The following is a 24,183-nucleotide window of genomic DNA, read 5'->3' on the forward strand; positions in this document are numbered from 1 at the left end:
GCATAAGAAGTAACAGAATAGTATTAGTGTAAAATGGAACATGAGTATTCATAGGATTGAGTGATGAGAGTCAAGTATAGATAACAGTGTGAAAACGGAAATAGGAGGGGCATAGTGGGAGAAGAACGGAAAAGAAAAAATAGAAAGAGAGAAAATAGAGAAGAGAAAGGAGAGGAGAAGGAATAGGAGGAAAAACATGAAGAAGACTGGAAGAAAAAGAGTAAGAAAGTTTAGTTAAAAGTACACACACATATTTAAGGCTACAAAGAAAATCTATGATATACAGATAAGGTCTCCATGTGCATCACATGTTCCTGCCTGTAAAGTCATTGGAATCGTACAAGACTTGAAAGGAAAAGAAATATAAAAATTCAGATAGTCTGTTACAGATAAGCACATGAATATGGATATAATGTGCAGAAACATGAGCATGCTTTGTAATTATGTGTAAAAACAACAGTTGATGGACAGAATGCAGAACAATGTCATACCTTCACCCCCATACAGAGATCTGGGCCTAAATCCATCATTTGTTTTTCTCACCATGCCATTCCCGTTTGAACCCAGCCATATGCAAATCAGTCTTGACCCTGTGCCCCATGTGAGCAGTTCAGCCCGAACTGCAAAACCAGGTCCTCCCTGGACTGGAAATAAGCATCCTAGGACCGGTTTCGGGCTTTCAGCCCTCATCAGCCAGGATAGCTTGATTACAATGGCATGGAGAGCAAGGGACTCACGTCTGAGCATACCCGTCCCACTCGGGGTGGCAAATGCAAAAACAACAGTTGATGGACTGGGGTGAATGTATGACATTGTTCTGCATTCTGTCCATCAACTGTTGTTGACGGAAAAAGTTCTCAATCTGCGATTCTGATAGGACTTCGCGCTTAGAATGAAATGCTTGGTAGAATTCATCAAAGGATCTGGCCACATGCGTTCGATTGGCAATCATCTCAACTGTGCTTGATTTGATAATAGGTAGTTGTACTGATTTAAGAGAGTATAGGCATAGTCCATGTAGAAGTTTCCCTGATTTGTCCCCCCATTGGTACATCCTACTTTGTGTAGCATGCCGTAAGTGTTTGGCCTCATCCAGCTGGATGCTTTGATTTTGCTTGTGCAGTGTTCCTAATTGTCGGCGGCACTACCACCATCTTGCTCTTGCGCTAACAATTCATTTTGTAGGATCTGGGCTTGAAGTTGTGTTAAAGTCTGCCTTTTCTGATGTTTGCCCGCGGTGCAATGACTAATGTCAAAACCTCGGATGGTTGGTTTCATGGCTATCTATAATGTAGTGGCAGATTCTACCGTCCCCTCATTTAATGTGAAGTATTCTTTCAGGGCTTTATGTAAGTTAATTTGGTAGCTCGAGTTGTGTAGATGCCATGGCGATAGCCTCCAATGAAGCGGTGGACGTCTAGGCCCTATCTCTACCTGCAGCTGGATGGGGGAATGGTCTGAAAAGTCTCTAGTTAGGATATCTGCCATGACCAGTCAATGTGCGTTTTCCCTAGTGATAAAAATGTGATCAAGTCTAGAAAACAACCCATGTACTGTTGAGAAGTATGTAAAGCCCGCCTCTGCCAACTGAAGCACCCTCCAGGTGTCGGTCCATCCTAACACATCCACCATTGGCCCTAAGTGTGACTCTTTGTATGTGGTGTGTGGCTGTGGGGCGGTGTCTATCATGGTCAGGGTAAATGACATTGTTCTAGTCCACTCTGATCCATGCCAGGGTGCCAGGTGAGGATCCCCACACATCAATTTATGTGTCATACGTATATCAGTAAAAGTAAAACATTGTGGGCATTTCCGGAGCTCCGGGTCCAATAATATTGATAACTGTAACTCCCTCCCTCTCCCACCACCTCCCTCCCCAATACCTCAAAGAATGATGACATATCTGTTGTGGAGTGTAAACAGATCTCCCCTCAAAGGGGTGTAAAGGGTGAAGCAGTCTCTCAGGGGCATCAAAGAAAAGGGTGTTATTCTTGTCGAAGACGGGCTGGGAAGAGCAGCATATATGGTATTTGCAAGTCCCGAAGATGTAATTTCGTGGCCTGGAAGGATTGTCTCTGCTGCTGTATCAGTTTAGTGTAATCGGGAAGGATCATTTTTATTTGAGATTCATAGGTGAGAGATTTTGGTCCCGGGCTTGCCTCAGGATGGTGTCTTGGTCATGATAGCTCAGGATCCGTGGGATTACAGGTCGGGCCGGGCGGCCGGTGGGGGCCTGGTCACGAGGGCTCGGTGGGGTTGCTCCAGTATGAAGCAGGGAGACAGATTTCCATCTGAAATCCAAGATTTGAGCCATTGGTTCAGAAATTCACACATGTCAGAGCCCTCACAACCCTCTGGAAATCCTACGAAGCGCACGTTATTACGGCAGGCCATCCCTTCTGTGTCCTCCACATGTGTGGCCAGGCCATTTGTAAGCGTTTCAAAAGTAGCTACCTTCCCTTTCAGGATGATGATGTCGTCTTCTGCCCCCGAGATCCTGGTTTCAGCCTGCTTTACGAGTTCCACATCATTGCGCAGATCCTGGTGCAACAACATAACATCGGCTCCGACAGCATCAATTTTGTCATCTAACATATCTTGCGACTGGGTTATCGCGGCCAGGATTGTGGCAGTGTCAGGTGTAGTTATGGCAGCATTGTTGGAGGTGGCAGTACTAGTGCCCCCGCTCGTGAATTTATCCATTGTACTCTGTTTTGTGGAGAAGCCGACTGGCTGACCATTAGACATGATGGCTGTATATTGTATGCGTTCTGGGAGCAGCAAGGATGGCTGCAAGATCTTTCTATTTCGATGGCGCCTACAGGGATCTCAAGGCTGGCGAGTTTGGGGTCGGTGCAACGGGGGTCATCCCCATCCGGAAGCCGCACCGGAACCTAGCTGGGCCACTTCCGCAGAAGAGGTAACAACCCCACCTCTAACGGGTGCACTCCGTTGTATCTCCCTGTTCAGCTGCAAGACCCAGGGAGGTCGTAGTCTAGCGCAAGAGTTTGATCAGTAGGATAGATATTGCTTGATGATGAGAGACCGGCGGCGCTCTGCATGCCCAAGGGCTAATTGGATTGTAGGCTGGTTTCGCGGCGTTCGTCGTTTTGTTCCCCATGGCAAAACCAAAGGAGATGATGGACGGAGTGTTGAACATTGCAAACACTCACCCCAGTCAACTGCTCTGGGTTTAATCCATCATCATTCTTCAGCTCACTCCGCCATCCTAGTTCAGACATGGTCATATGCAAATCAGTCTGACCCTGTGCCTCGTGAGAACAGTCCAGCCCGATCTGCAAAGCCATGTCTTCCCTGGACCGGAAACAAGCATCTTGTAACGGATCACGCTCCTCCGGGTCACCAGCCGAATGCTTCAGCCTATCTGCCGGCCCGGGTGGGGGATCTTGTGTGGAAGCCTGCCTCACAGCTGTTACGGCGGGGCTGCAGGATCTAGAGTCCCTTCCGAGCCAGAATCCACTGGACTCCGCCACACCGACACACCAACCTGTCGAATTCTCAGCAACGCCCAGCCCCAGGGTCGTGAGCATGGCAGGGCGTGGCATCACCATCCAACCTGGGCCTCGCCTCCTCCGGGCCCTCGATCCAGCGTTTGTGCCGCCCCACGCACGCCAATGCCATGAAAATGCCCCACTATATGTCTCAAGGTCTTGGGCGGCCTCAGCGTTGGTCGGTCAGGGTGTATGATTGCTGCTTACCATCAGGATATTTCAAGGATATTGCGGGCTATAGGAGCCAGGCTAAGGCGCATCCGCCATGTTGGAACGCTTGGCCACGCCCCCCTCTATATTTCATTCTTTTTTTTGTTTGGTTCTCATGTCACCACCGATTGGCACCAAATCGGTCAGATGGTGGCAATTTACCTGCAGATCACGTATATCTTTATCCAGCTGAGTTATCCCAAACATAATTAAATCAGTTCTTACCTCTATGGTAACTCCCACAGAGTGAGAGATAGTCTTACCCACTGCTGACCAAAATTCTTCTAACTTTGGGCAAGTGGCAAACCTATGCACATCATCTGCCTCTCCGTTGCAGCGCCGTTTACATTTTAGGTCAACACTTCTGCTTATCTTTTCCAGCATTTTAGGGGTCCAGTAGATTCTATGCAAGGTACAAAAATGATTTTGTCTTAATGCAGTAGGTTTAACCACCAAATAAAGTTTAGTACAAGATATTTGCCATAACTGCGCCATCTCCACTTCCGGCAAGTATCCATCCCATGTGGTGTGTGGTATTTTCATCTCTGCCTCCTCTGCTGCCAATAGATATTGATACCAATGTACCACTTTTATTTTCCTTGCCACTATATCCTAAATATCAAGCTCCATTTGTCCAGAATTCGCTTCCGACAAGTTTTGACTTTTGAGCCATGTGTTAACTTGACAGATTTTAAATCTAGAAATAGCCCCATTTGTCTCATTGTTCCAAAAGCTCCATGTTAACTTTTGTCCATCGTCCACCAGCTGCCCCCACCGAATAACTTCTCCCTGCTTCAGAGGTTTCGCCAGACTATCAATTAAACATTCTGGAGTGCCTGGAGAGTCCCATATAGGGGACAACCTGCTATAATAAGCTATACCCAGAATTGATCTTATCTCGTACCAAGTTCTTGCCACTTTCTGCAAGAATTTCAATGTGACCTTATTAAAACATTTTGGAGCCCCGTATTTGTAAGAAAATCCTTCCTCAGGTAGGCCCACCAACAAAGTTTTGAACATGACTCCTATTGGGGACTCATCTGGATGTAAAAGAAGCATTTTATTGTTTTTAAGTTGCAATTCCCAACAATGCTCGATATTGGCTGCCTGTAATCTTGTCCAACTAGTAGCTCTCCCCACACACAGAGCCGGTCACACGCTAGATCTAATTTGCTCTAATCTCCCTGACATTCTGGTTGAGGATCCCATACCAGTTATATGGTCTGATCACTATCTTATTCCCTTTTCTATTCACATGACCCATCATGATAGACCCTTTTTAACCCCTAAGGAATTCGGTAGAAACTGGAGCAAAATTTCCCTAGAATCCCTTCAAGAGTATTTAAAAGACTCCTGTCCGTCCCCAGGTTCTGACCTGGATTAAAGTATTGCCAACCATAATGATTGGATGGGCAAGGCAATTGGCTCACTGGCCCCTCTTAGACCAATTAAAACCTACAGGTCTTCTCCTGCAGCCCCTTGGTATTCGGAGGAATTGAGACAGAAAAAGTCCGCTTGCAAAATATTAGAACGCTGCTGGAGACTGAAGTATTCCACAGAAAGCAAGATTGAGTACCGGACAGTCCTTAAAGAATATCTTAAACTTATTATAAAACACAAAAGAAGTTTTCTGTCAGACAGAATAGATAATGCTAGCAATGCCCCCAGAGAGATCTTCAAAATTGTTAGATCCTTCACTGATCCACAGGCTTTGAATCGGCATCAGCCTGTGTCTCAGTCTCTCTGTACTCAACTCTCTGAGTTCTTTGAAGAGAAAATCGCTCTTATCTATGCCTCTTTTCCTACAATGGATATCTCTGACATTGAGGAGGAACAGAAGATTTATAAATCCTCGGCTCCAATCCTCGCGGAATTCTCTGAAATATCTGAAGACATCTCCCTCCAGGAATTGCTCAAATGCAAATCTGGCTCTCCCAGTGACCCTTGGCCAGCAAAACAATATAAAGCACTAGCTGCACTCCTCAACCCCCATCTTAACCTCATATGGAACGCCTCCCTAAGATCTGGCATGTTTCCCGAAGCTTGGAAACACGCATTTCTTGTCCCTATTTTGAAAAAAGCCAATGCGGACCCAGAGACCCCGGGAAACTATAGGCCGATCTCCCTTCCTCCAGACACGGCCAAGATCCTGGAAAAACTGGCTCATCAACAATTTGCCAGCTTTGTAGAGTCCCAAGGTCTTCTTCATGATTCTCAGCATGGATTTCGCTCGGGCTACAGCACAGAGTCGGCCCTGATTGAAATGGAAGACTCTGTGCGGTGGACTCTTGACCGGGGTTCGAGGGCGGTGTTAGTGCTGCTGGATTTATCGGCAGCATTTGACACCGTCTCTCATTCAATCCTGCTGAGACGGTTGAGATCCATTGGTATCCAGGGTACGGTTTTAAATTGGATTGCCTCATTCCTTTCGAACCGTAAACAACAGGTTTATACTCCCCCCTATACCTCCTCAGTTAGGCCACTTAAATGGGGTGCCCCTCAAGGCTCTTCGCTGATTCCCCTCCTTTTTAATGTATATTTTACCCCTCTGGCCGAAATGATCTCACAATCGGGCATTAAAATTACATTATATGCTGACGATATTCAGCTCCTTTTTTCCTTTGATGAGCCAATATCCACCACCTTCGGCCCCCTGAAGTTATGCCTTAGGAATATTGCGAAATGGATGGACTTAAATTTTCTTAGACTCAATGCGGGAAAAACTGAGGTCCTGTTCTTCAACCAACCATCCCCATTAGACACTAATTTATGGTGGCCAGAAGACCTGAGCCAGGCTCCTCTCCATAAGGACTCGGTTAGAAATTTGGGGGTCCGATGGGACAACCGTTTATCCTTTGTATATCAGGTACAAACAGTCTCGGCGGCCTGCTTCTTTAAAATCAAAATCATAAAAAAACTCATCAATTATCTGCCCAGCGATAACCGTAAAACCATAGTCCATGCACTTATAACCTCGCATCTTGACTATGCCAACGGACTTTATCTGGGCTTGACAGCAGGTCTGTGCCACAGACTCCAGGCAGTGCAAAATGCTGCTGCCCATTTGGTCGGGGCATCTCACTTAGGCAACACATCTCCCCATACCTTCGCAAACTGCACTGGCTCCCATCTCTAAAAGAATTGAGTTCAAAGCTATGACCCTGGCCTATCGTTCTACGAAAGGCAAAGGACCAGCCCATCTTAGGTCTAGTCTCCGTCCATACAGTAATTCCAGAGTTCTGGAGGTAAAACCTTCGAAGTGTGTGCCACCCAGTGCTGGAACAAGCTTCCGACTTACCTCCGCATGTGCCAGTCGGAGCTTGAATTCCGCAACTCCCTTAAAACCTTCCTTTTCTGCCTGTAAGTCTCTGCTTTGGACCATCTGTTGTCTGTTCAATTAGCGCTGGGACACCCAGTTGGGGTAGCTGCGCGCTTTATAAAATACACAAATAAATGAATAAATAAAGTTGTAAATCTAAAAGACCCAATCCTCCTAGTCCCGCTTTCCATCTCAACTTTTTCCATGAAAGACGTATTCCTCTGCTAGTCCGGATAAAATACATTATTTTCCCTTGCAGTTTCCGGAGCATTTTTTTTCGTAGTGTAAAGGAGCATCATAAAAAAGAAAGGTAAATTTAGGAAGGATAGGCATTTTCACCTGATTAATCCGGCCATAAATCAAAGCGGAAGGTTCTGCCATCTTTTTAATAACCCTTCTATCTCCTTTCCCACTCTCTAATGATTAACAGCTATGATTTTCCCAATGTCTTTAGTTATTTTAATCCCCAAGTATCTAATTTCCTGAACGCTATTTATCTCTCCATAATCTTGGTTCCAAATCATTGTCTCCGTTTTTTCTTCATTCGCTGCATATCCTGCCAATGTACCAAATGTCTTCACCTCCGCCATTAGGTGTGGCAAAGCAGATGCTACATCCAAGGTGAAAACCGTTAAGGCATCTGCATAAAGTGAAATATTCCTTGTATATGCGCCAATTTAGGAAGGTTTAATCCCTTCATTTAATCTAAAACTTTGGGCAAAAGGTTCTATATAGAGATCAAATAATATGGGAGAAAGAGGGCAGCCTTGTTTGTCCCCCACTCTATTCTTACTGGAGATTACAAACTATCATTCACCAAGATCCTGGCTGTTGGAACACTGTACATTTTAAACATTGTATCTATCAAATTTTACTTATACCAAAATGATTTAGTGTAGCCCTAAGATATCTCCAGTTAACAAGGTCGAAAGTTTTTGACGCATCAAAAGTCACAATCGCGAGGGAAGCATCTAGCGTTGGAGCTTGGTCTATAGAACCTATCAAGGTATGATTCAGCTCTCTCATTTTCCTCCCTTGTAAAAAAACCTTTTGATCCTGATGTATCAATTGCCCCACCACCTTGTTCAGACAGGCCGCAAGGATACTAGTAAAGATCATATAATCAAAATTGAGTAAGGAGATTGGGCGGTATGATTGACAATGTACCGGGTTGTTGCCTGGCTTCAGGATTAGGGAAATTACTGCCTCATTTCATCATGAGGGGATTGACATACCTTCTATCAGTATAGAGTTAAATAACTTTACCCTAATGGGGACGATCTCTTCCCGTAATGCAGAGTACAACTCACTGGGAATCCCATCTGAGCCTGTGGCTTTCCCTTTTTTTGCTTTTTCCCTATATCCACAATTTCACTGCCTCTAATTTCTTGACCTAAATATTGAGATAGAATTTCTGTAAATTTGGGAAACTGTTTTTCTTGGAGCCAACTTTTTATTTCTTCCTCTATGACCTCTAAATCTTCTGTGTATAGCCCCAAAAAGAGGTTTGTAAACTCGGCTCTAATTTTATTGATCTCTTCAACCATCAGGCCTGTCTTCCCATCTATGATCATCCCTACATAGTTTTGGTTCCTTTCCAACCTTGACTTCCAAGCCACAAGTTTCTCACTACATTCCCCTTGTAAAATGTCCCTTGCTCTGCTAACCTCCCAATGATGTGTCACTTTCTCTTCCATTTTGCTTCTAAACTTAAATTGCATATCATATAGCCTTATAGCCCGCCGTAGCGGGCTATACCGGCTATTAAAGGCCCCCTGAATCGTTAAAGGCCCGATCCGAAGGCGAGGGACTTTAACGAAACAGCGGGACTTTAATATCCGGTATAGCCCTGCTACGAAGGGCTATAAGGCTATTAGAACATTCTGCCACTAGAGGGCAGAATGTTCCAACAAATTAAACAAAGGGTTCTCGAGCTCGAGGGGATATAAATCCCCTCGAACTTCGAGAAGCCTTTGTAGAACATTGGAATGTTGCTCTGCGGGCTTTTACCGGCCCGTAGAAGCAGGGAGCACTCCATTGTCTGCAATGGAGCTCCCAACATTCCAATGTTCTAATACAACTTATCTGACCACTCCTTTCTTTCTCCTTCTTGTAATATGTTGGCCTTTAATAAACCCTCTGTTTTAGCTATCTACTCCTCTAAACTAGTAAAGTATTTTTTCTCTTCTTTTACCTAGTTCACTGTCAATTTTTTAATAAGTCCCCTTAACTAGGCCTTGTATGCATCCATACCGAATGCAAGGGAGCGGACAGCAGTTTCCAGGAAAACAATTCCTCAGTATTATGCTGTATTTGTGCCAATATCTCGGTCTGCAGCATTATCTTTCTATTAACTGCCCATGTCCCAATGCTACGAGTGTCCCTCCTCTGAATTTTTAGAAGTAATGCCGCATGATCTGACACATGTATTTGCAGATGGTCTATCCCCACTACCTTCTCCACTTCTTTCCTATCCATGACCGGTGTTTCTATGAGGCATGAAACCAGATTGGTCGGTAAGCACCAGGGAGGTAATCACCTCACGGAGCCCAGTAGCTAGAATCTTAACTAGTACCTTAGATTTAACGTGCGATCGGTCTATAGGAGTTGCACTCCATTGGAAATTAACGGTCTTGTGAAGCACCACTATCATAGCCATTCTTTGACCTTTGGGTAGGCAACCTGCTACGCCCACTGCCTAGAACATATCTAGCATTGGTTTGGCCACACTGGTCACACAAAGTTTGTACAATTCTATTGCCAGCCCGTGTGGGCACATCTTCTTGCCGTATTGCAAATTATGGATAGAAGCTATCACTTCTTCTTCCGTTAAATCGTGGTCCAACCTCTTCCGGTCATCTTTTTGCAAGAGCACGTAGGCCTGTTCCTTGGAGAAAGACTCACACTCTTCCTCCGTCCTAACCGTGTTTGAAGTATACACCCCTTAATATTAACTAGCGAACCTACCTGCTATTCTGGCATTGGATGTCTGGACTGATCCCTCTTTGTCTGTCATCCCTAGCCCCCATGACCTGGTCTGATCTCTCCTTTCTGACCAGGCCAGTAATTTTCCAGCTTTGTCACCCACATCATACAGTTGGCGTTCTGTCGCCAAATCATGACTCCTTGCCATATTTTCTGCCAGGGCTCTGAGTTTATGTTGTTTAAAGCCTCAGTAAATGAGCCAGGGCCAGTGTACCTTTTGTTGTTGCCTTGCACTACAACCATTGGTCCCTCTTTGTTACCTCCTATCAGGGACTGTCCCTAGCCTCGTAGAACAGACTTAAAAGCTTCCCAAAGATCACAAGCCGACTCCACTGAACCCTGATTTTCTTTAAAATATAGCTCAGCCGCTTTCCGTATTTTGTCACTCATGCCCTAGTCTCGGAGGTACCAAGTGCTTGTGAAACCTTGAAAAATCTACTCGCCCATTTTAGCTCCTACTAGTCCAATCTGGCGAGTATACTCAGGTTGGGAAGGAACAGGTGTTCTGTTCTTTGAAAATGTGAATGGCTATAAAGATGCCATTTCATCGTATTTTATCTTGATACATTTCCTGTCTGTTCAAGGAAACAGGTCAAATGTCAAGTTTGTCTTTTAACTAATTGCTGCTTGGAAAATTAGGCTTAATTGTCTCTCTCTTAGTAGAGTTAGAGAAAAAATAACTGACATCTTCAGGCAACTAGCTCACTTGACAAAAACACCTAACACAATATTGAACTAAATAGCCTATAAAGTAATATTAGACATTTTTCAAAATATATCAGGAATTCCGAAAGCAATTTTTTTTGTGATTAAGAAGTGTGATGCAAACAGAGTTAAATATGAGCAAAACAGACCAGAACGCTTCTCTTGGTGATGTGCAAGTGACACATATTTTCAGAAACTCTATTTCCAAACATTATTCGTTGTACACTATATAGTTTTATCAGTAAAGCTGCATGTCCGTCGGAAAGTGTGCAGCCATTTCAATGTAAAATCTGCTGATTACACATGACAGTGTGCTACTACTTTCTGCTTTAGTTATGCATTTATTAACATTACATTTTTAAACATGATTTAAAAAACATTCCTGCCCCCTCCCTGTTGAAAATGCTGTTCATTAACTAAGTGGCAAATCAGGGGTCATGTGTATCATATATATGGCTAGATTTGTATTATATATGGAAAGAATATTTAGTGTATTAAATGAAACAACATTTTTTTGTACAACAGACATGCTGAACTCACACATTTGAAGGTTACCCACAATCACATCATTTGAAATCACTTTATGGGTCTAGAGCATTACTAATAGGTTGAGTAGATTATTTAAGTCACTAGACCTGCAGGTCTAATAACATTTTAATGATTTTTTGAGGCCTGCTTGTAAGAGAACTCCTATGGGAGCTTGATCAGAAATGCCTCTAGATTAGTGCATGTCCGCTGTGAATTTCGCTGCCGTTGTGGTGTGCGAAAAGATGTAGTCAAGACGAGAAAAGCTATTATGTGCTGAGAAAAGGAGCATGTATTATATGTGGGCTGGATTGTGTAACCTCCAAAGATCAGTCAGTCCCAACGCTCCTACAAAGAACAATGGGCTTTCCCTCCCTTGTGCTGCCCCCCCCCCCCCCCATTCTGTCTGCTTCAGGATCAATCACGTTGTTCCTGTCCCCTCTCAAGACCAGTGTTTTTGGCAGCATTGCTAAGAGCGGAGAACTCACACCTGAAAGGGTTTATGCATGCAGACGAGGCAGGACATAAACAGAGCAAAAACGGATTGCGTGACCCTCCCAACTGCCGGTAACAGCCACATACTTCCCCTGTGGATCTTTCCATGTGGAGTGTACAATACAATGGCACCGACTTCTTGAGCAGTATGCCCACCCCTCTGGAGCCAGTGGTGTAACCTGAGTGAGCTATCATCTTATATCCAAGTCGGTCAAGGGCTTTGTATTGTGTGCCACTGAGGTGAGTTTCCTGGATCTTTAATAGTTGTAGTACTAGTGTTCGTTTAATTTTGTTCCCTAGGCGATTGACATTCCATGACCATATGTTCAGATCTTACCCCCTCAAGCATGTCCTCTTGTAATATCTGTGGATCCAGGAGGTCACTAGGCGCAGTTTGCTGCTACCACCCCCTCTGGCGCCAACCACTCCCAAGTACTTAAATGTGAGAAATTAGAATTTAAATTCTGCTCGCAGCATGTTCTCCCACCTGAGTGTGGCCACTGATGTGCAGCAGCACAGTCCCAACACAGCCCCTGCGGCCTTGCCCAGTGCAGTCAGGGTTATCTTCCACTTATGTGGCAGCCAGAGTTTGTCTGTCTGCAGTGTCCAACTTCCAGACTGCCTTGCTGGTTCGTGCTGCTTACCTTAATATCCTGAGTCCTGAGCGCAGGGTATTGCAGAGTGCGCCTCAGCTTCACTAGCCCTGCTCGTCGGACTTTGTTGACTTGTGTCATACGCTACTCTCGGTCTCCGCAGTTAAGGTCCTCCCTGCTCCACTGCTTCTCTATGGGCCTCCACCACTTCGGGGTCGCCTATTGCTGTGCTATCGGCCCTTATTAACTGGTTCGTTCCTCCTGTGGGGCGGAGCTCCACTACCCAGGGTGCTCGGTACTGTAGCGCACACCCCCAGAGACCAAGCACTTCCCTCTGGACTGGCTCACGGGGTGTGCACCGCGAACTGCATCTTATGATCGGTGGTGCCTTCTTCAATGCCATATCGCAGTGCAGGTGCAGGCCTCAGCTCCGTATCCCAGCACACTGCCTCTTTTGCGCTTCACTTGCCTCGTCTGAATTCCAACGCAAGAGACACCCATTTACTACGTGCCCAGAATCGACTTCTCCAGTGGACCTGTGCCCAATTGTTTCCGTTTGTGCTCCTACCTACAGCTCCTGGAAATTCCGAACTTGGGGCCCCATCCACCCGCCACCGTAACAGAAAATGGGAACGGCGGTCTCACGAGGCCAATTAGGATACGCCCACCACACTGGTGGGCGCTAACTGGCCTTTAACATTGCGTTCTGTGCTGCTGGGTGCAGCTCCGACCGCAATGTCAAAACTGCATGGTTTACATTGTCATGCACAACGTGACAGGACATGCGCAGTGCCTGGCACCTTGTGTATGGCAATGTAGGGGGGTACAAAGTGCAGCCCTCCCACCACCTCAGGGGCCCGTAACCGGCCCTAAAGCACTTTCCGCCGGCCTTTCCATGGCGGCATCGCCGCTGTGGAAAGACCTTTAATCTTGCACATCATAATGTGGATGGCGGTGCCTGCTTGGCACTGCCACCATATTATGCCTCAGAACAGCACGATATGCAATTGTAACAATTGCCTGCCGGCGGAAAAGCAGTGACGATCTTTCCATCCGCCACGCTACCCCCGCCATAGTAATATGGCGGGGGTAAATCAGGTACAGATGGCGGGCGGATCGCAACCTCCCACAAGACGGTGGAGATCCGACTGCCATCATAATAGGCCGCTTGGTTTCTGTTCAGCTCCAGTCCTCCAATCCTGTGTTGAGTTTAGTGAGTACACCTCTGCAGCCAGTGCGGAGCCGGGAAGATGCTGGCCGGCACTTAAATACACCACCTCTCTTTCCGTATCATGCACTTCATCTAATCATCAGGCCATGCCAACTAGCCAGTGCCAGGGTGACGCCAATCATTCCTTGGATCTAAGAAGGAAAATTACCAATAATGCTTTCCATGATGATGCCGGATTAATACTAGGTCGATAGGAATGCTGGTAGAGACCTATACGCGGCCATCTTGTCAGGCCACGCCCCTGTGGGCACAGTGTACTTATCGAGCTTGTTCGTTTGCGCGGATTTGATCCCACGATTTCTGACTATATCTGCCTTGTTGGGACTCAGATGCGAGACTGCCTCTTTAGGTTCTGTCTCTCCCATGTGTCACTGGGAGCTCGGTGTGTGCGCACTCCCAGGGACAGGCCATCCCTTGTAGGTGTCTTCCCACGTAAGGCGGACCTCTGCTCATCCAAATCGTTTTCCCAGGTGTTCACACCCTGGGCTTTTGCCCTCTCATACGCCTCACTGTTCCAGGTCCAGTGCATAAAAGTTTCCAGCCCAATAAAGTGATACATTATTTTTGGGTGTAAAATAACTAGATAAGTGAATGAGATAAGCAAAAGGGTGTAGAATGTTATTGTATTCTTCATTCCTGAGTAGTAGAATGTTAGGATCAGAAGTGGTGTAGCAGAGGAGGCATTCACAGCTTTGCCTTTGTGCTGGAAGAGATTACCAATAAAACTACTATTCAACTTGAAGATTGTTCCCGAGTATTTTACTACAGCTCTCTCCCCTTCAATTCAAATGTTTCTGCACGGCCCTCAAAGGCTCCATAGCATTCATGTTGCAGCTTTCTGCCCCGTGAGCCGGGAAACATCCTTTACAACGCAGCTTTTACAACGCAGTGCCTTTACGACGCAACTTTTACAACGCAAACCATTACAACGCATTGCGCTGGGGGGCGCTCTAGGATAGGGAATACGTTTAATTTACTATCCAACACCTTCCCTAGTGTCCAAGGGGACCGGAGTTGGAATAGTAAATTAAACTATTCACTATCCAGCACCCCAAAGCACTATGCGTTGTAAAGGTTTGCAATGTAAAAACCGCGTTGTAAAGGCATGCGTGGTAAAAGTATGCCTTGTAACGTCATACATCCCCGTGAGCCACGTCCTCCATCTCCAACAACTTACATCTGGCAGCCTCCATCACTGGGACAACACAAATTCCTTCTTCGGCACCTCCAAGGATCTTTCCTCTTCCCCTCATAGGCTCCTTCCACGAAGTTCACAGGCCTGTTCAACATCACCGTAAGGGCTCCTTTCCTTGCATTTCAGAAGTTTCCTTTCCAGACCACAGGCACCTCAAAGGTTTCTCCTCCATCAACTGGTCAAAGGCTTCTCAAGTGTACATTATTGAAAGTTCAACCTGTCGGCTAAGTAAGATATTAGAAATTGAAATAATCCTGCAGGAGAATGAAATAGGTGTATCTGCTTTGGCCCTCGTGCTGACGGATGTGGAGGCCAAGGAGACTGAGGAAGTTAGGGTCGAATCAAGGGCTAGTGTCAAATGAATTAAATAATCATGTGCACCCCAGAAAAAAGTTTAAAAGCAAAGATAAAAAGTTGGAAAAAAGTTACAAAATAATGAGGCAAAAAAGTATCTGAGTAAACATTAAAAAGTAAGACTAACAAGGGTTGTGGGGGTAGCGAGCATCAATGTTGTATGGCTGTGGTGTGATCTGTTGCTTTTACATTTGGTGGAGAGGTGTGCTTTTTTAGATTTGAGGGAGGGTAGACATGGAGAGAGAACCACTGTCTAAGCAAAAATTAGTTTTGCTAATATGTCTGTAAGGTTCATCATGGTTATGTTTTGATTATGAAAAATACGATAAAACGATAAATATTTTTTTTAACAGAGGATAACAATAAAAGAACTGTGACAAAATGAATTTGAAAATAGTATCACAATAGACTCCACGAGAAAAGATCTGCAAATTGCTAAAAATGAATCCTTGTGCTCAAGAACATACACCCATAAGTATATCATGGCTGCATATCATGTCACTGTGTGACGTCTAATAACACAAGAATTTAAATGCTAACCTTCTTTAATGTTTCTTTAGGTTAGCAGATATGGGACACATGATTACTGGAGTGGACGTTAGTGAAATTGGACTAAAAGGCTTCTTCACTGAACAAAATATTCCATATGTTGAAGAAGATGTTCCTGAAATACCGGGGGCCAAATTGTTTAAGGTTTGATTTGTACATTAAAATTATAGCTCCCTTCACCTGCCTTGTAACCCTCTGATTGTTTCCCCTCTTAGTGTTTTAAGATTGCAACAGTGAATTTGGTCTGCAAGTGTTCATTAAACACTAAACACATTTTGCACCAGAAAGTCTCCTTCAGAGGCTGATTCTCATTACAGTTTGCTTTATCTTATTCTACTATTCCCAAACAGTGGTATACTGATGATACCATCTGTGATGGCAATGGGAACTGATTCTCAAAGCATCTGAAAATGAATGAAGGATGCAGCAATTAGCTTCTGGCTCACCCCTTCCACAACATCATATATGCCCCATAAATGTAAATTAAGTACAATGCTTGTATTCAAATACTTGTGTGACTTAATTTTCCGAGGTAAAATAACATTAGTAGAGAAGATCTATGATTGTACTTGTTTGGTGGTAGATAACACATGCTTTGTATACTTCTGCCATTTAATGTCGGGCTCAGGCATTTGCAAGTTGTTTTTCTTGTAAGAAGGGTCTCATGTCATTTTGTTGATGCTGCACATGGGCACTGGTTTCATGTTAGATTGTTCTGCTCCCAGGGTTCGGATGTGTTCCGAGAGGGCGTGAGTTTCTCGTGCGCTGAACACGTTTCTTCAGCCTCAACAATTCCCTTTTGATCCTGGTGCATTGGATAGGACTAGTCACCATTCCTTCTGACACATCAATACCTCCAGAGACCCTGAAACCCGTTGTTCAACTCTTTTGGTAACCGGATCCCCTTGGCATCCAACTGCACTGCTTGGGGGCCAGTGTCATCTCCAGACCTACAACATTAGAGAATGCTGATCCCATATTGGTGATGGTATGGACACCTTTTCAAAATTGAACCTCGCTGTAATTCAATATATACATGTTGGCAGACCATCACAATGTGTGCATATGTGCTTGTCTTCCGGCCCCCACTAAGCCTCGTATGTGTTGTGCCATGCCTTCCGATACCAAAAGATGTTGAGGCACCAAAGGGACTGACGTTAGGCACACCACAAGATGTAACAACAAGCGAAGCCCCCAAACATCTTTCTTTTGGTGTCACCAAGGTTGATTATGAAGTGCCTCGCAGTGGTGGCTGCGCATCTGCGAAGATGGAGAATTCATGACTTCCCCCAAATTCAACGATTGGCTGATCAAGAGGAGCAGCAGGCTGGAGTGTCTAGACTGTATACAAAGTAAGGGACATGGGGGCTGTTTACTCTCTCACAAGAGTGGGAGGTCCAGCATAAATGCCCCAATGTCAAGATTCAAAAATAAGATTATGCTGTTCCTCAAATGTCAGGGTTTGAGAGTCAGGGAGACCGGGACCAACTACGCCCCAGCAGGGGTTTAGAGTTGGGAATCCATATATTGGATTTTAATGCCCTCACACATCCTTTCAGTTGTCATGCTTCATCATCTGGGCTGCTCCTCGTTGGGTTGGCGGTGCAATATCCAACGGGCTGCCAGTAGTAGGGGCACTTTACTGGAGATCTTTTATCCAATAGCCATATGGTGAAGTGCGGGTGTGGGGCCAGAACTGTGTAGATGTAGGAAAGTGCTTAGAATAGGATTCGGAGTACCAAGAAAGCCAAACTTTATTCTGAGGGTCTCCTATCCTTAGTAAAAACAAACAACAAGGCTCTCGCCCAAGCGTAATGTCTCGGGTTAGAGTGTCCCTATTGAAAAGTGCAGGTCAACATGTTTCTCGCTCTAAGTGTATTCTACTTACGATTCTTCAGGACTGGAAAGGTGAGACTATCTACACTTAAAAAATTGTGGAATGGAATTTTCATCACAACAAATGTCTACTTATTAGTGTACCTGTTTGAACCTGGACCTACCCAATTCTGTAGAATAACCAGGCTTCAACAGTATCCGGTAGGTGACGCATTGAGGCTTTGCTCCTATGTGTAACTAAGGTTCTGCGATTTGCGCATTGTCCACGACCTACCCACTCCTACCGGGTCCGGTAGGGGTCATTATGCTTGGGCGAGAGCCTTGTTGTTTATTTGTACTTAGGATAGGAGACCCCCAGAATAAAGTTTGGTTTTCTTGGTACTCCAAATCCTATTTTAAGCACTCAATGCCCAATCTTTGCTTCCAGATACCCACAGTCCGTGAGCAATGCACTATAGATGAATTGGTCATGGACATTTGCCTACACTTTTCCTAATTTCCCACTACTTCCCTCGATGGTGAGGAAGTTGAGGCAATCACTTATGCTCATACTGGTAGCTCCTACTATGGTCAGACAACTCTGGTATTCCACGCTCCGGGAGATTTCATCAGCTCTCTTGAGGGGTTTCCACTCAGGCAGGACCTTATGGGCCTTTGTCTTTCAACCTTTGCACTCATGCACCTTAAGTTGCTCTCCTGGAGGGTGGGCTTCCTAGTCATCATTACCTCTCTCAGATTCATTAGTGAACTGCAAGCACTTTTACTACAAGTGCCGTTTCTTCAGGTCCATAAAGACATGGTTGTTTTTAAAACCAATCCATAGTTGTTCTCTAGGATGGTTTTTCCCTTCCATCTCAAACAGACCATAGAGCTCCCAGTCTTCTTCCTACAAACAGATTTGGTAGTGGAAAGAGTGCTGCACACCTTACATGTCAACAGATCTCTTATATATTACAGCGACAAGACCGAGCCTTTTGGCAAACGTGATCAGCTCTTCATAGGCTTTGCAAAACCTCACAAAAGTCATCCCATCTCTAAGATAGGCAGGCATAGCTAGATGGATTGTTAAATGTATCCAAATCTGCTATATTAAAGCAAAGAGAGTCCTACCCGGCACTTCACAAGTAAGAAAGCTTTGACCGTGGCCTTCTTAGGAAACTTTCTGCTAGCAGATACTTGCACAGCAGCCGTATGGTGAATATCACACACTTCTGCTACTGTGTGGACGTCATAGCCTGCCTACAGGCCATTGTGGATTACACAGTCTCCATACATCTGCAACTACCGCACACCAGCCACCCCTTCTGTAGGGCATTGTTTTGCAGAAATACAACACATATGCATCTAGAGGCACACATTCGACGAACGGAAAATGTTACTTACTCTGTAAGCATTTGTTTGTAGCCTGTCGTGCTGTAGATTCACTTGTCCGCCCTCTTCACCGTGAGTGTGTGTTTTGCAGATTTAGTACATCACATTGCACATTGTGCACCATGACTATGTTCACTGGAAACTCCATACCATTGTGCAAAAACAATCTAACATGGAGTCGGTGCCCATGCGCAATTCCACCAAAAGAAGGAGTCATATCACATCTCGACACTAAAGAGACCTCTTCGAAGAAAAACAACTTCCAAACGTCCAAGCCCAACACTAGATAGTAGGGGTATGCGAAGCATGTGAATCTACAGTACTGTATGCTACAAACAGATGTTTACAAGGTAAGTAACATTTTTCTTCTATCACTTCAAAAAGGTCTCAATTTTGCTAGTAGTTGGACTGATTTCATTTTTCTGATTACTGCAGAGCTCATCTGGAAATATTTCACTCTACTGTTGCAGTTTGTATGATTTCATCAGGTAAGAATCTATAATATTTCTTTTAGCATGCAGTGTTAATATCTAGGTCATGCTTTCTGTTCCTTGTGATTTTCTTCTGTTTGAACTGTGGTGTTTCATCTAAATTGCATGTCTCTTAGCTTAAACTGCCTATTGTTACTAAATTATGCTTGTTGACATCTTTGCAACTGGAAATACGTTGCAGGACCTGATGTAAAATAATTTTGTGGTTGCAAACCCTGTGATTTGCAAAATCACATGGTTTGAAACCGCAAAATGGCATTTTACTAAACCCATTATGTGATTCAAAAAAGCCCTTACAAATTGCAAAATGGGTTTACTGACTCGTTCTGATTCACTACTTGGAAGAGGTGGGTATAACGGTACTTTCCCTCCTTTTGCAAATCGAAATGAGGTGTATCAATGGTTTGTTTCCTCACTTGCTGTTGCATAACCATTGAAAAGTTAACTACTTCACAAAGGAGATGATAACCCACTTGAAAATCGTACACAGTAATATTTGGACGACTCCCCAATATGTTCCCAAAATTTTTATAGGTTGCAATGTGGTCTGTTTGTCCTTGTAGGCCACTATTATTGTGTTTATGGCCTATCATTGGGGTTGCAAATAGTGACCGCCTTATTAATAATCATTAGGCAATCTTAATGCGACCCCTGCAACTGGAGATTTTGTGACACAACTTATTACTGCATAGGTTGTGTCACAAAAGTTAGAAATAGGTCCCAAATGGTCGGTACATAATGTTCAACCACTATTTGTGATAAGTTTGTTCCTATAACATGCTCGAAGTGCATCAAACAAATAGGAAATAAGCGTGAAGGTTAGTTATCTGTACGTTAATAGCATCAACTAACAAAATGAGACCATTCTTCGTTTTGAGAGTAGAACATTCTAAAAAGGCAACCCCTTTTCACTGCAGTCTCAGAGCATGGTAAACACCCCACAGCTTCAAGTAGCTTACCCTTCCTTTGCCCATCGACTGTTGCCATGTTTTCTCAGATACAGCAGGTTTCAGGAGGGTAGGTGGATCTTATAGAAGATTGAGCCTTACTTTAAACACTCTTGAGGTCCCAAATAATCAGTTTCTTTCTAACTGAGAACCCATAAGCCTCTTGCAGGTGCCCGAAACTTCCTTCTCCACCAGCAGCTTCCACTGGCGTGGTAAATGGGCCATGAGCCCTAAAGCAAGTAAGGAATATGGACTTTTCTGACACCAACTCGATAGTACTAGGCATTAATACTTGCAGTGCAGTGGCCCCTCCCTTCTCTGGGACACAGTGCCACTGCACCTGCTTCACTAATGAAATCTACCCTGTTGGGAGCCTCTTCTATTGTACTTATTGCATCGGGAGCTGTGCTCCCCCTGCTGTAATTTTCAGACAGTTACAACCTGCTATAATTGTGATACATTTGCAGCAGCTTAAAATGGGGCCGTTTTTGTGTGCAAAATGTGTTCTGTAGCGTCTTATCCTGAATAACAGAATCAGAATTACTGAAATCTAGCAAATGCAATTTGCCCTTTTAATAGTAGAACATGGGTGTTCCCTGGACAGAGAGGCATTGACCATTAGAAATGTGGAGTTTTCGATCTATTGACTCACCTCAAATGATTGGTGTAATGTGTAAATGGGTAACTAGACATAATATCGAATTCAAAATATAGAATAGCCATATTATCAAAGATAAAATATAGAATGGACAAAATATCGAATGGACACAATATAGTGGTGAAAAATATCGAATTGAAGGTAAGTAATATAATATCGATTTTCAAAATATAGAGAGTCAAAATATCGAAGTATATAATATAGGTATTAAAATATATTGGATTTTTAATAATATCGATTTTTTTAAAGTGTTTTGTATGTTAGTATATGTGTGAAAAGTGTATATAATAGTTTTGTAATTTATTTTAAGTAATGAATTTTATGTTATTTAATTTTTGCGTAATTTAATTCTGTAGCAGGTTGTGGGTTTATAGGGGAATAGGGTGGGAAGTAATTTAATAATATTAAATTAAATATACATTTTTAGAAATTAATAATTATTTTTAATTTAATTTTGTGTTTTAGTTCTGTAGCAGGTTGTGGGTTTATAGGGGAATAGGGTGGGAAGTAATTTAATTGTAATTAAGTAAATATTGTTTATTTATTGGTATTTATTTTTCATTTATTGTTTATTAATTTTTAATTGGTAATTTTTTTATTAATTGGAATTTAATTTGTATTAATTGATGAATTGATAATTATGATAATTGTATTAATTTATTTTCTGTAGCGGATTGTGGGTTTATAGGGGAATAGGGTGGGAAGTAATTTAATTGTAATTAATTACATATTAAAAATACTTTTTGTGTATTGATAATTAGCTTACTGTTAATTAATTATTAATTGGTATTACTTTTATTATTAATTAGTTTTTGTTATTGAAAATTAATTCGTTGTTAATTAATTATGAATAGGGATTTGTATGTCTAATTAATTAAATATTACATAATATTAAATTGGTAATTCATTTTAATTAATTTTTTATTGGTATTGATATTTAATTTATTTTTATTAATATATTAAATCATTACTTTCCCTGCTGTTAAACTCACTGGAGTGGGAATAGTAATTTTTTCCCCCACGCTATCCAATGCTTTCCCTACTTTTGCACTCTCTGGAGTGGGAATAATATTTTTTACCCTGCCGCTATCCAAAGCTTTCCCTACTGTTGCACTCACAGAAGTGGGAATAGTAATTCTTACCCCTAAGCTATCCAACGCTTTCCCTACTTTTGCACTCTCTGGAGTGGGAATAATATTTTTTACCCTGCCGCTATCCAACGCTTTCCCTACTGTTGCACTCTCTGGAGTGGGAATAGTAATTTTTACCCTCCCGCTATCTAACGCTTTCCCTATTGTTGCACTCTCTGGAGTGGGAATAGTAATTTGTACCCCTATGCTATCCAACGCTTTTCCTACTGTTGCACTCTTTGGAGTGGGAATAGTAATTTTTACCCCCACGCTATCCAACGCTTTCTCTACTGTTGCACTCTCTGGAGTGGGAATAGTAATTTGTAACCCTACGCTATCCAACGCTTTCCCTACTGTTGCACTCTCTGGAGTGGGAATAGTACATTTTACCCTACCACTATCCTACAGTAAAAATATTGTATATTTTTTATTATTACGTTAATATATATATGTATTAAAAAAATGGTATGTTTTTTTCTAACTTAAATTAATTATTTACTCATTTTAAGGTTAATTAAGTATTTTTAATTATGTTTTAGTTAATTATATTCATTATTTCATTAATTTTAAATTACTTTTAATACATTTTAAAAAAAGCGATATTTTGACTAACTGTATTTTTTTTAACGATATTTTTGATTCGATATTTTTGTACTTAGCTGTTTGTAGATAGGATTTTGATATTTTTGCATTCTATATTTTGTCATCGATATTTTGGTAATTCTGTATTTTTGTATTCGATATTATGTCAGTGATCCGTGTAAATGGGGTGCATTAGGTTCTCAATGACACCCAATTTTTGCAGGTGCAGATTGACAGGTTTCTTCATAAGGAACAAGAAAACCCTCTTGCCCTCCACAGCCCCCTGGGCTAAAAACAAGTTTACGTTCATTAACAAACTTCCTGCCATTGAGTTATCCATATACAATCTACAATTTTTAGAGATTTATGGGTGTCTCTCAGTGGTTTGAGAATGCATACGTAAATCCACTCCAGTCATATAAGTAAACCTATATGAAATAACTTTATGATTTTGTAAACAATTTTTAGTTCAGCAAACAGTAGCCATAGAGCAGACAGACAGTTGATCACAGGTGCAGTTCACGTAAAATTACAAAGAGTGTAGCACGGCAGACATCTGGGCATAGCTATTAGTAGCCAGGCCATTAATCATCTGAAAAGATCTGATGCAACAAAGGAAAGGAGGGAGCAAAGAACCTTCCAAGGCGAATTTATATGAAGTTACAATGCAAACAATTACAACGAATGCCTTTACAACACGGTTTTTACATCGTAACTACCATTACAACACATACCATTACAATGCATACCATTTCAACGCATAATACTTTTGGGGAAACAGTGGGGTAGGTGTAGGATAGTGTAGGGGTGAAAATGATTATTCCCACTCCAGTGAGTGCAACAGTAGGGTAAATGTTGGATAGTATAGGGGTAAAAATTGTTACTCTCACTCCAGTGAGTGCAACAGTAGGGTAAGTGTTGGATAGCCTAGGGGTCAAAATACTATCCCTATGTACCGCAAAACCCATACCCACCCTAAAACCAAAAAATTCCCTTTGATTACCTTATGATGCGCTGTACTGGCATGCGGTGTAATGATATGGGTTGTAATGGCATGTGTTGTAGTGACATGCATTGTAATGGCATGCGTTGCGATGTCATGCGATGTAATGGCAGCTGCGTTGTAACAGCTGTGTTGTAAAGGTGGTGCGTTGTAATGACTGCGTTGTAATGGTTGTTTCCCTTCCAAGGCACTTGGCAAAAATCTGCCAGTGAAACTAATTGAACAAAGCAAAGAGGTTGGTTCACAAAAGTATGTATGCTCGGCCGCCCTACCTCTTCTATTCCTCTGCATGGCCTGTTTTTTCTCTGCTTCGGCTTTGCGCGAATCTGCGGTTGCTTTTACTTTTTGATTGGAAGTATGTCCATAACACCTCCGATACCAAACCCAAAGTTTCATTACTGGCCTGGATGTTCTTCACATGTGTATTCTACCATTTTCAGGGTGTATGGCTATTTTTCCTCTTCTGTTCTTCTTGGACATGGCGTCCTTACT

The 24,183-nt window shown here is 43.1% G+C and overlaps 1 protein-coding gene across 2 annotated transcripts in view; it reads left to right on the top strand.

Moving 5' to 3' along the window:
• LOC147722575 (putative thiopurine S-methyltransferase) overlaps window positions 1–24,183 on the top strand; it is a 91,714-nt gene that overhangs the window by 38,213 nt on the left and 29,318 nt on the right. For both annotated transcript variants that reach the window (XM_086966860.1, XM_086966861.1), the window contains 2 exons: window positions 15,685–15,817; window positions 19,316–19,368. In XM_086966860.1, the coding sequence (XP_086822986.1) occupies window positions 15,685–15,817; window positions 19,316–19,368 (186 nt within the window). The remainder of the gene's footprint in view (window positions 1–15,684; window positions 15,818–19,315; window positions 19,369–24,183) is intronic.

This window comes from Lissotriton vulgaris, chromosome 4_1 (genome assembly GCF_964263255.1).
Source record: "Lissotriton vulgaris chromosome 4_1, aLisVul1.2, whole genome shotgun sequence".
NCBI lineage: Eukaryota > Metazoa > Chordata > Amphibia > Caudata > Salamandridae > Lissotriton > Lissotriton vulgaris.